This window comes from Streptopelia decaocto (assembly GCF_964273445.1).
Source record: "Streptopelia decaocto genome assembly, chromosome: 1".
NCBI classification, from domain to species: Eukaryota; Metazoa; Chordata; class Aves; order Columbiformes; family Columbidae; genus Streptopelia; species Streptopelia decaocto.
In genome coordinates, this window is record NC_138663.1 from 41510877 (window position 1) to 41523583 (window position 12707).

At 44.2% G+C, this 12707-nt stretch overlaps 1 protein-coding gene across 7 annotated transcripts in view; it reads right to left on the reverse strand.

The window, feature by feature from the left end:
- The window catches only part of TCF20 (transcription factor 20), a 130812-nt gene that overhangs the window by 37904 nt on the left and 80201 nt on the right, over window positions 1-12707 (reverse strand). For all 7 annotated transcript variants that reach the window (XM_082061682.1, XM_082061681.1, XM_082061680.1 and 4 more), the window contains one exon: window positions 578-6214. In XM_082061682.1, the coding sequence (XP_081917808.1) occupies window positions 578-6178 (5601 nt within the window). In that variant the 5' untranslated portion in view covers window positions 6179-6214. The remainder of the gene's footprint in view (window positions 1-577; window positions 6215-12707) is intronic.

Sequence of the window (12707 nt, forward strand, 5' to 3'; positions counted from 1 at the left end):
GAGGGACCTCCTGCCGAAAGCAGAGACAACTTTGAAGCTAGACCTAACTTCAGAGGTGAAGTGGGTTTCTTAGGGCCTTGCCCAATCAAGCTTGTGAATCTCCAAGAACAAGTATTCCACAGATTCTCTGTTGGTCCTCCTCCCTCAATCCAACGGTTGACCACTCCATGAAATTTTTCATCTAACAGTGAATTGGAATTTTCTTTGTTGCAGTTTGTGTCTGCTGCCACTTGTCCTTTTACTGTATGACTTTACAAAGAGCGCTAGAGAATGTTAAATATCTAATAGGATAGAATAAACAAGAAAAAAGATCACTGTAGTTATGAGAAGGGCTTTGGACATCCAGGACTTTTAGTAGGTAACGAGCATCCAGCTCTTTGATGCCTGAAAAAATCTGTCTGATCAAGTGTGGCAGAGATCTAAACAAGGTCATGAAAAGGACATCACTACAGATTTATTTAAGATGAAAGATGATCGCTTAAGACACAAGAGAAGATAAAGGAAAAATGGTATTCCAAATGGTATGCATATTGCAAATGAAAACAAATAACGTTGTAGAGTAAGGTCAGGTACTCACCATCTCTCTTGCAATCTCCACAGCTTCCTGCAGCCCATAGAGCCTGCCACAGACCAGGTAGATCCCATTGGCCCAGAGAATACAACCCTCATGGACCCAAAATTCATTGCTGTCAAGAGGTAGTTCAGGAATTTGTAACTCCAGCTCAGTGCCACCTTCTGAAGTGGGCATAGAGGGTTTTGAGTCCAAAGGAGTCTTTTCACCACCACTGCCACCCTCAGTGGTTGCTTTTTTACACGAAGCTCCCCTTGAAAGTGACCGAGAGGCTCCACTACAGTCCTCAGAGCGGTGCCGCCTCTTAAAGCGGGGATGAGCAGCGAGGCTTCTTTGTTCCTTCTGTTGTTGCTGTTCCTCCTCCTCTTCCGTATCTGTCTTGGAACCATTAGAAGCACTTTTGTGCCGTACCTTGACTTTGCTCTGCATTTCTGTGGCCCTCTTTGGAGGTGGGTTCTTGGGCAAAGTGGCTGCGTAATCCTGGGGGTAGAAAGGACCAAAGAGGTCACCCATGTTACGATAGCTTGCCCATTTGCCACACAGGCAGCAAACCAGATGCCCCAAGACAGAAGACTCTGTTACTACAGGGCCCTGCAGCATGAAAGTTGAGGTTGGCAGCACTTTGCTCTCCGCATTGCTAGGAGGGGGTGTCGAAGACCTCTGTCCTTTCCGACCCCTCACCAATTTGTTCTGCTCCTCTTCCTCCGCGTTAATGATTGTGCACACAGCGCCTAATTCACACTTGTTTACCACATGAATATAAGGGAAAAAGGACTTATTCTTGGAGTCAGTTTTATCTACAGACTGGGTAGCATATTTAAGCTTGATCTCTGGTTCTTGAGGCTCCACAATTGGAGCAGCCCGTCTGGGCTTCCGCTTCCGTGGCTGTGCTGCCGGTTTTCGCCTCTCCCTCCTTTGTCTCTTAGGTTTTGGCTCACCACCACCTACCCCTTCTGAGGCCTGTGAAGGTACTGGTGGGGGTGGTGGGGGCGGTGGCAGTTGCTGCTGTTGCTGCTGCTGCTGCTGCTTCTTCTGCTTGTTCACACTCCCAATTGGCCTCCCCTTTTTCTTTCCAGAGGGAAAATATCCCTTTGGAGGGAAACCATCTGGCTTGGGTGAAATATTTGTCACGTCTCCATCTTTTTCCTCAGACTTCGGATTTGGTTCAGAAGTAAACACACTGGAAGGGGAAATTGTTTTTGAGTCGGAAAAGGTGAGAGTGCCAGCTCCACTTACAGATCCATCAGGCCTTCCCTGACCACTTGACTTCTGAGAAGGTGGTGGTGCTGCACTGGACCCTGCTCCTTCTTTACCAACACTGGCAGCTTCAGGGACCTCTTTCTTGGTTTTATCATCCTCACTGTTTTGCCACTCTTCTGAAGATCTTGGAAGAGTTATTTCACCAGTCGTATCCTGGCTTGCTGGCCCCACCTGATCTGACAGCTCTCCTTTTCTCTTCTCAGCCTCTGGTCCATGTCCAGCCACATTTCCTCCTTCAGGTCCACTCTTAAGGGACAGGATGTCATCAAGAGTAACAGTATCTGCACCAGTTTCAGCACTGTTGGTAGGAACACTCCTCCTAATATTGGGAGAGGTAATTTTTTGAACAATAGCTTCCAGTTTTAATCCTCGCCCCTTTCTTGGGGGCAATATTTTGGTCTTAGCCGGGCTTGTGAGGGAAACAGCAGGACAATTCCTATTATCAGGACTTGGTAGGTCCTTGAAGGAATCTCCCTTTGCAACTGACTTGCCAACATCTTGGCTTTGAGATGAATGGGCATAGGAGTTGTATGTTTTTTCAGCTCCTTCTTTCGCTGAAGTCATCAGTCGCCCTTTATCTTCACTGCCACTATTCTTCATATCCTGCGGCTGTCTTTTGGTAGGGATAGGCGAGATGAAAGAACGGACTCTCCTCCTCATAATTAATGGGTTTTGAGGAGACTGGTCTTCCTGGCCAGGGAGCCTGAGCATGGCATTACTAGGCTTGGGCAAATCTGTAGATTCCTCTCGTCGATGCCCATCACTTTCTTGAGGGCAAAATCGTTTTTGGTTGGCTGCTCCAAGAGGGCCACTGCTTTTGGCAGGAGAAGTTTGCCGAGAGAGGTCCCAACCAGATTCGTGATGCTGCAACTTCTGGTTGCCGTGTTTCAGCTCGGTGCATTTGCTCTGGGTACTGTCACCCCCCATAACACAGCGCCCAGCTTCCTGGCTTCCAGTGTCGTGGTAAGAGCTACCTTGAAGGTACATAATTCCATCCTTGTCATTTTTTAAGGGACTTCTTACTCTTTCCAGAAACTGTTGTTGTCTTGGGCTCTTCCTTGCTCCTTCCTGCCTGTGCTGAGCTGCAGCAATCACACCCTGAGCAGTGCTGCTTGCCCAATCTTTGTATTCTTCTTGCTGTTGCTGGTATATCTGTCTCTTGTAATGGTACTGGGAATTTAAACTCTGGTTAGGGTCGCCAAAAGCATGAGGCCTAGCATTTGTGTGATATGCTGAAGCCAAAGATGGGCCTTCGGAATTCTGAGGGTAGGCAGAATGCAAGGAACCCCTATTAACTCTTTCAGATAGTGTCATGTGTGGGTTCATGTGATGCAGATCTGCTCCTGGGCCTCTGCTCCTGCCTGGAGACATTTTTAGCTTATCAGCAAGATCCTGAAACTGAGAAGGTGATTTACCCCTGCTGCTTCCAGTTCTGCCAGGTGCTCGTCTCATTGGTGTCGATCTGCTGTCCTGCTGGGGAATGTAGTCTGGAGCAGCATCCGAGACTGCAGCTCCAGGGCTGGCGTTGCCTCGGAAAGACTCGTGCTTGATGCCAGCAGGATGACAATGGTCTCCTGTTTTTTTATTATTGAGACTAGCTGAGCTCTTTGACTGTTCAAAGTCTTCTTCTTTTATTTGCCCACTGTGAGCTTTCATCTTTGTTTCCATGGATACTAAACCACCAGGGAGTATTACTGACTGGCTCAAGCCAGGGGCAAGACGTTCACTCCTTCCACCTCTGGCCTCAGGACCCATGTGCCCCATTGGGTGAGGGCCAGGATCTCTGACAAGTTGCCTTAATGGAGATATGTCACAGATCACTGATCTCCTCTCTGAGAGCGCTCCCCCTTCATGGGCAGAAGACTGAGACTCCACATCGAACTTTCTAGCAATAGGGTAATCAGCTAGATTTATCTGCTTCATGTCAGGAGCTGCACTGCTGGACTTCCTATCCCAGGGACCCCAGTGAGGGCCTTCCAGGAGAGACCCCATGCTTTTATTTAAGAGGCCTCTACTGGTCAATTCATTGGTTTGACTAATTAAGATATTGGGCCTCATGGCTCCCTCCAAACTCCCAGCCATCCCAGAATGCTCCTGTGCGTTCCTAGAATACCTTCTGTCTGGATGATGGTGGTACCCCTGTAAAACCTCCTGTAGGAGGCTGGGAAACTTCTCATTCCGGCCTTTGCGCTCACTATGCCCTGGAAAATCCCCTTTTTCTTGACCAGAAGGATACTGTGGAAAGCCACCAATACTTCTCTGTATACCAGCTGCTATATTATCCTTGTAACTGTATCTTAAACTGCCAGGAGATTTTGAAGGTTCTGTCCTTGTAGGAAAATTTGGCCCAACAACTGCATGACCAGGCTGGCTGTTCCCTTCTCCATTATGGTTAGTGTTATCTCCACTTTTGCTCCCTTTACTTCCTCCTTGAGTCTCTGGCTGTGTCCCTGCATGCCCAGCTTCTTTTGCTCCACTAGCACTAGCTGGTGCCTGAGTGGCTGCAGTAGCATCGTCTTGCGCAGGTTTTTCTTGCCCACCTGACTTGTCTACTCTTCCTGTCATGGCTTCCCGGGAGACAATCACCCCAACTGCCTTTTCATTCACTTTTGGGGCATTTTCCACAGCCACCACAGCTTCCTTCCCATCAGGGGAGGCCACATCTTCCCTAGCTGCAGGGCTGCTGCTCAGTTTTGATGGCTCATTCTGAGAGCCTTGCGCTGGTGAGGAGTTGGACCTCTCTAAGTTACCCCCTTTGTAAGTGGTGTCTGAGCTGGTGCTCTGGCCACTCAGCTGTCTCACCCTTTCCCCATGATCCTCTGAACTACTGGAACAGCCACCATCAAGGGACTCTGCCATGGGAGACTTAAGTTGCTCCTCTGCCTGAGAGGAGCCTTCAGAGTTGGTGCAGCTGTCAGCCTTCTTTGAAGATGATGACCTCTTGGAACTTTTTTTCTGAGGTGCCAAGGCATCTGAGAGCAACATGTGCTGGACTGTGTTGGGCAAGTTGGCAACTTGAGAACTTAGAGCACTCAGGCTGCTCAGCCCTGGATCTGTGAGCCTTTTTTCCTGCAGTCCTTCCAGCCCAAATCCCTTGAATCCTCCTGCATGAGCATTGGGACTTGGCATCATAGATGGTGTAGGACTAAGCTGAGGCATCATCTGCAGGATTCGGTTTCTAGAACCCATGGACATGTTGCCTTGCCCACACTGGAGATTCTCTCCACCTGGCATGAGTGGAGAAGGGGTAGAGCTGCAGCTTGGAGACTGAACCACAGATGCAGCAGGAGATGGATTAGAGATTGGACTGAAGTTTTGGTGGAACTGCATTGGTGACCTTACAGGAACTTCAGTCTGACTGTACTGTCCCACTTGACTCTGAAGAGAGAGCTTGGTGGCAGCATTTGAATACTGCATTACGTGCTGAGGTGGGTGCTGTTGCTGCTGCCCCTGCTGCCCGCTTTGGGGCAGCTTAGACTGCTCAAAGCTTTTCATCGGTTGAGTCTGAAAGCTGTAGTTTGACTGGGTCCCATATGCCTGTGCGTTGGAACCCACAGCGTGGCCTTCATACTGGGACCCAGAATTCACACTGTAGCTTCCATCATAATTCTGTCCTGACTGGCCAAAACGCTGTGGGGAGGGGAAAGAGGAGGAGGAGGACGACGAAGGTGGCTGATAGTGTTGGCTGAACTGACCCACTCGTAACTGGTACCCAGAAGCAGAGGAAGGTAGGGTGGATGGACGCTGCATTGGCTGCAAGTGTGAGGTGCTAGAAGCAGACTGGCTGGAAGCCTGGGGTAAAGGCTGGTGAGACTGATAGATCTGCTGTCTCAACTGCTGCACCTGCTGCTGCTGGCTAGAAGCCTGCTGCTGATACTGGGCACTCCCTGGAGAAAAAGGACCAGTATAATCCTGTTGATAGTGGGATACACCCCCAAGGGTCGAATGCTGTGTTTGAAACTGGCCCACATGTCCCTCACTCCCATACTGACTCCCAAAGCTACTCCCTTGAGGGGGCCCATAGCTCTGCACTGGTCCAGAAGGCCTGCGCTGAGGTGGCTGCTGCCCTCCTGATGCCACTGGATCTTTGTTGGCAGCCATATAGTAAAACTCTCCTGCTTCTTTCCTGAAACCTTGGTAGCTCTGATGGCCAGAGCTCTCACCAGGCATTGCTGTAGAGGCTCCTGCTGCTCCACGACGTCCACTGCCAGCACCTCCTCCAAAGCTCTGGAACATCTGGGCCTGCTGGCGGGGGCTGAACTCTTCCAGTCGGGAGGAACCCTGCACGTCCTGTGGGTAGCTCTGCTGGTTTCCGTGGTAACTACTTTGCTCCCGAAAGGACTGCATGCTGTTCAGCAGCAGAGCTGCAGCTCGAAAGCCCTCCTAAAGGGGGAGAAAAAGAAAGAGGAAAAAAAAGGTATAGCATCTACATCTACCAGTCACACCAATACTACTGCTCAATTTCACTGTTTTAATGGCAATTAAGATTTGGTACTTTCTGGTACATCAATGGGTATCACCTCACCTTTCCAGCCTTCTAGGTAATGCAAGTAAGAGGTATCACTTCCAACAAAACATAAGTCTGGAGCCTACTATCAGTTGGAGCGTATTTTCAGCATGATTATTTCTGCACAGTCATTTACTAACCGTGTCTGTCTATGTGCCCCTGAAGAAACAAATTTCCAACGATATTTTGCAAAGCAAAGGAGAACAATCCTCACCCTCCAGCTATTCTCCATGACTAGTACTGCGAATAATCAAGTATTTTGCTACTGTGTTAAAAGATGCAACAATGAGAAGTCTGGAACACCCTCAAACCACTCTTGGATCTACTGTAGGAATGATACCCAAGGCCTTAGTTTCATTCTGGGCAAGATCTCTATTAGAAAACATTCAAGATACAATTGACCAAAGCTCAAACCAAGAGACTCCAATGAAAAGGATCTATGGGAACCTGGAAAGAACTGGCACCAGCATACTCAAAGGTATCTGCTCCAAGCTCCATTCCTGACTACTCCAGTGACACTTAAGTAAAAACCGAGACAACATGTGATACTCTTCCCCCCGACTGCTTTGTTTTAAAAGATGGAAAGTCAGAACAAGCCTACTCTATTTGACCAAAAGGATCTACAACTTCATCCCTTAAGACTTTTATATTACCTTGAATGACACTTAACTGAAAACATCTGTTGGTCAAAATACATGTTTTGAAATACGTATGATCATTTACATAATCAACCCCTAAGTAAATGCACTTCAGGAGGCTCTCCTATGCACTTCAATCTACTATTCAGTGTGTGGAATCATGACTCATCCTTAAGGACTGGACCACAGCTGCAAAATTTGTTAGAGTCCCTAGCTAGTCCCTCTGCAAAAGCCTGACACAACAGTAGACGCATTAAGAAAAGTACAGTAATGAACAAATACAGGCATATACACTTAAAAAAAAACTATTAATTAATTAAATAAAATCAATAAAGAGATGACAAAAGCATTTCATTTCTGAAACACCTTGTGGTTTTCTCTTCCTGAAAACAAACCAGACAAAGCCACCTGGAGAGATTCCTTCCTTTAAATGAATCTTAAGACAATGCTCGCACTTTTTCAGGAAACAGAACGCTGACTCCTCCGATCAGAGACTTCCTGGAAGACTTGTCCGCATTGTGTTTTCTCATTTAGCCATGTTTTGTGCCACGTGTTCTGTTGCAACACTCAACTGAACCCACTCAAAATTAAAGTCTGGTTTTGCACTTAAAAGTTTTGTTAAAGTAGGAGATCATTGGAGTCCCAAGGAAACAGGCATACAAATGAGGAGATGCAGGCGATGTCTGGCATTGTGCTCTTTTACCATCTGTGCCTCGAGAGTTGGTTTGGTTTTTTTTAAATTAATATGTATGTTATACACAGAAGACTCTAACTCCACCATTATGGTCTTTCAGAAAGGCATCCTAGTTATATTTGGATTTCTACTATCTGTTTATGCATGCAGGCTACAGAACACACACAAAAAACCTCCACTGTAACACATGTCTCCGCAGTTCCTCTCTGCTAACTCAAAGGCACCTTTGTGTTCCAGCCCTCGTTCATGCAGCTTAATGTCCACAAGAGTATTACTAAAACATTTCCTAGAATCAGAAGGAAACTGTCAAATTGTTGGTATTTCCAATTCTGTCTCTCCCCTTCTAGGAAGCCAACTTGACTGCTGTTTTAATCTTACACTCTAATATTTTAAGTGTCATACTATAAGAGAGGTCTGCTGTTCTGCTGAAATTCTACTTTTTTAGCACTTTAAAGACTACATATATCAAATGCACAACCCTTCTATGAATGCCACACTGTGTCAATCTGTCCAGTTTGGGCTTCTTATGGATAAAACCCTCCCTTTTCTCAATTATTCCCTTTGAGTCTTCATCAGTTTGAAGCCCCTGCCCTCAAAACTGGGATACCTAATGCAAGCTGCTTTCTCCCTTTTTGTATGACCTGCTGTTACAGCGAAAAATGGGACAAAAAGTAAAAGCAGGAAAGAAAACAGACATATGAGTAGAAGGGAGTTGTCAAACTAAAGGTAAGGGACTATCTACTGTAACTGGCAGATGTTAGGAAGCAGCTTCACTAGATAGGCAGTCTGGGGCTCTGCAATCAGCTCTGTCCATGTGCTGCGGAGGCTGCACACACCCTGGTGCCCACGGACTTCGCATCCTCACGACAGCAATGTCCCCATCCTCATCACAGGCTCAGCCTCTCACGGAATCTATTACTAGTTTTTAAATATGACTTTAATAAAGCTTACTTTGCCAGGTCTGAACAAGGTCTCAGGAAGCTTCTTTTGCATTACATCACAGAAAAAACTTCCATCACTGATGATATTCGGTCTTCTATAATACTACTAACAATGGGCTTGAAAACCTCTAACATGCGAAACATTTTTAAGACTTTCTCACTATTAAAAAAGAATCATTTTGATTGCGTGATGGAACAGAAACAGTACAAGATACCATAAAATACCTTTAGGAACAGAGATCCAGTAAAGGTCAACCTGAGGCACAAATTCCTATCCTCCACAATGTCATGCAATCACATAATATTTATTTAGTCCAGAAGATATATATGTTAACTCAAAACAGGGAGACAAGTTTTTCTCCTTCAATTTATTTACTTATTTTTTAATCTTTGCTTTTACCCTGACAAATAAATAAAGCTTTCATCAGGAGAGCTTAAATTGCTGGTGCCCTGAGCAAACGCTTTCTGTTTTCATGCCTCCAATGGAACAACACTTGCTTTGAATATCTCACAAGGACCTCAACTTGAGCAACACGGCCAGTAGAACAGCCACCAAAAAAGGCATTTCATTAATAACAAGAGTAAGAAAAGATAGGAGATACTTCAATTAATTACATAATTGATAACTTAAGACATATTTCATATTTCCTGTCATTAATGTACTATAAATACAGGACTATCAAAATTACTATTGTAATAATATTTCTTAACAGCCCTGTAAAGTGCTTAGATCTAAGTGCTATGTTCTCAGCAAAGCCACTGAAAATAATTCCATGGGCAAACCTTGTTAATAAAACACATTGACAGATGAGGCCTTCAAACTCTACCTCGATCCACAGGAAAAGAACAGATTCATTTGATTAAATTTTTACCCGAAGCCTTTAAAGGAAGCATTTTCAGTTTCAGCTGGCATCTACTCCTCCACATGCAGGAACTCAAGAGAACGATACACCAGCTGCCAACTAGAGGCTACAACACAACCACATAAAACTCCATAATGGTGGTACATATCCACAAAACCATCTCCAGCAGAAGGAATGAAGTCCCATCTCCAAAGAAGTGCTCCATAAACAGTCACAAATTACACACACTTACAGTGTTTACCAACACACACAAAAACATCCAAAGCCTTCCTCATTTATTCAAAGGAAAGGTAAGATTCTGGCACAGCTTTCACTGCTTCAGTGTCACACCTACACTCCTCACTACACGTGCACCCAGTTCTATCAATAAAGCTTCATGATTCTCCTCAAGTATTTACAGGTTGTAGCTGTAGAGCCATCTAAGCACATCCATCTAGAGATTACAGGCTACGGTCACTAAGCTAAGCAATTTCCCTCTGCTCCAACACTTTTGTTCCTTCCCTCATAGCCTTCAACCTGGTGGGAACAAAGGAAGCACATTACAAGCTTGTGTGGCTGATAAAGAAACAGCCTCACATATGAAATCACTGCACATGAGCCATGAATAGAGAGAAGTAGCAGGTCATCTTCAACATACTTCAGACTTATTTGTGACACATTTGAAGTTGTTTCTCTTTCAACCTACCTTCTTCATGTGAACTTATTTTTAAGCGTATCTACAATGCAGATTCTGGTTTTTGCTTAACCGTCTGAAACAGCCTCGTAGAACAACTTTATTAACACAGGAGTTCCTCAAAATATGGAGCTACTGCATTCTGATCCTACTGTGAGCAACATTATTAAATGGTAATCAACAGCATGTAAGCATCTTTCAATGGTTCCTGCATGTATTATATATGAGAACACCCCCAACCATTCCTGATTAACAGGGTTCATCAGTCCTCCCACACCAAGATTACTGTGTGAAATGATCTTCTGCAACATACTGTACTAGTTTTCTTTTAAAGCCATATGAATCTTTAAAACTTTTTTTTGTCCCAATTATTCAAGACTGGACAAATACAGAATGGTTGCCCAGATTTTCCCACATAACACTGATGCCAGCACAGTAGCGCCGCACTACCAACAGACAGCTCAAAAAGAAGGGAGCTGAAAACCAAAACACTGTGAGGGTATGCTTAATTCTTAACGATAAGCCTATAAAGGAGCAAACAAAACCAGCATCGCTTGATCCTGCAGGAGGCAAGTGAGGTCTTTCTGCTTCGTTAAATTTTCTTTAGATTTGGGTTGACTACTGCGACCCATCTGTGCAGAGAAGTCTCAGGCAGCAGTCAAATGCAATATATTTTCAGTGATCTGTCAAAGACCTCTCACTTCCTAGCACGCTTATCAGGAAAGAAAATGTAGCTACAGGCAGGTGACAAAAAGTAAGACAGCATTTTCTATAGTCAAAAAACATACGTGAACAAGTGAGGTTTTCATAGTGTCCAGGCTTCTGATTAAAATAGACTCACTTGCTAAATGCTGTGCAAATAACAGATATACATACATCTCCATAGACATTTCTAGTCACAACTCATGCGAAAGGCAAAAATTACCATTTTTATCCTTCCCTCACTGTATCTTCTCACAACCAAAAAAACCCCACCAAGTCAGAACTTGAGTACAAGCAACTCAGTGGCATAATTTGTAAGTAAAGAATCCTCAGGATCTGAATTAAGCCTGAAATACAGGAAAAAAATATTTCCACATACTCAGTATCATTTCCACAGTCAAGGCCAAGTTGCTAACCCTCATTTCTGCAGGTGCACAGTTATTACTTGCGCACCTGAGCAACAGCTGAGAATAGACTGATCCTGTTTCAGTTTTGAAGGAACTGCAGCTTTTAAGAGAAGACAAATCAGCTATGCCACCAGCAGATGAACTTAACGATCAAACCTAAGACTGCATTCAATGAAGTAACAGTTCTAACTTATTTGTTCTACATTTGATGCCTTTTTAAAACAAAAGGGAAACTAGTTTTAGTTTTCAGCCTTATGTGTGATATTGAAGTAAACCAAGATAGCCATCACTTCAAAAGGTCACCAGTTTGTACGAGCCATAATCCTCACTGCTCACTTCTTTCAGGAAGTTGTGCTTGCCCTGAACTGCAAACAGATTTTCTCCATACCCCTCTGTAAAGCTGTTTCAGATCCTGCTACATTAGAAGTTACTTTTGCCCACTACAAATAAACAGAATTATCTAAGACATGGGAAACTGAAACTGCCTTATCCACCACTGCACTTCTATCAGATCTGGCTCACCAAGCCTTCATAATTTATTCTATCAAAGAAGCCTTACTACATCACTCCAAGTTTAAATAGTATACAATTAATTTTCAATGAGAGTGCCAGAAACTGTTGAAGTAGGTAAACTGTGACATTAAAGCCAGAATACTACGTTACTGAAAACTGGATTTTACATTTTAAAAAAACATGACATGTCTTAAAAACACCCATATGTAGCTGTTACACAAGTCTTAGTGTCTATTAGCAACATATCTTGCAAATTGGTGCCAACACTGGCCTTAACATAAAAACTGCATTTTGTTAGGCCCAATGAAAAACTTCATCAGATTCCTCACGTGAGCTAAAGCTTGGCCAAGTGGATTGCCACTAGTTCCCATCGCCTCGCTGAGACACTTCATCGTCTTTATCAAAATGTCTGTATGCCTTTTCAGAAAGTCAGTATGTATGAACTTAAATCCAAATAATTAAGGAAACATTTCTCTCCAAACGGGTAAAGAACAGATGGGTGTGGCAGAAGGATCAGAGTGAGCTTTGTCAGCTGAGAGGAGAATGCTCTGCTCTGGGGATTATTGTACTACATAAGATCCACATTCACTTCTCATTTAATATATTTCTCTAAGTGCCCACAGAAAATTTTGCTAAGCCTGAGTCATTGCATCTTCCTGTCTCACAGGGGAGATGTGAACAGACATATTCAGAGTATTCAACTGCTGTAATAAAAGGCCCCATATAAACAAACAATAACAACAAAATAATAATCAGAATTTTGTGTGTGGATATTATTTGACTGCTCATTTCTTCCCCCAGACCCAAAATATTTTTCTGATTTTTTTTTTTAATTATTTGGATAACACCACATTAAAAATACCCAATCAGTTTTTTTTTTTTTTTGCGGCTGAGAGTCTTCCTTATTTACCGCATGAACAGAACTAAAATACCATCTC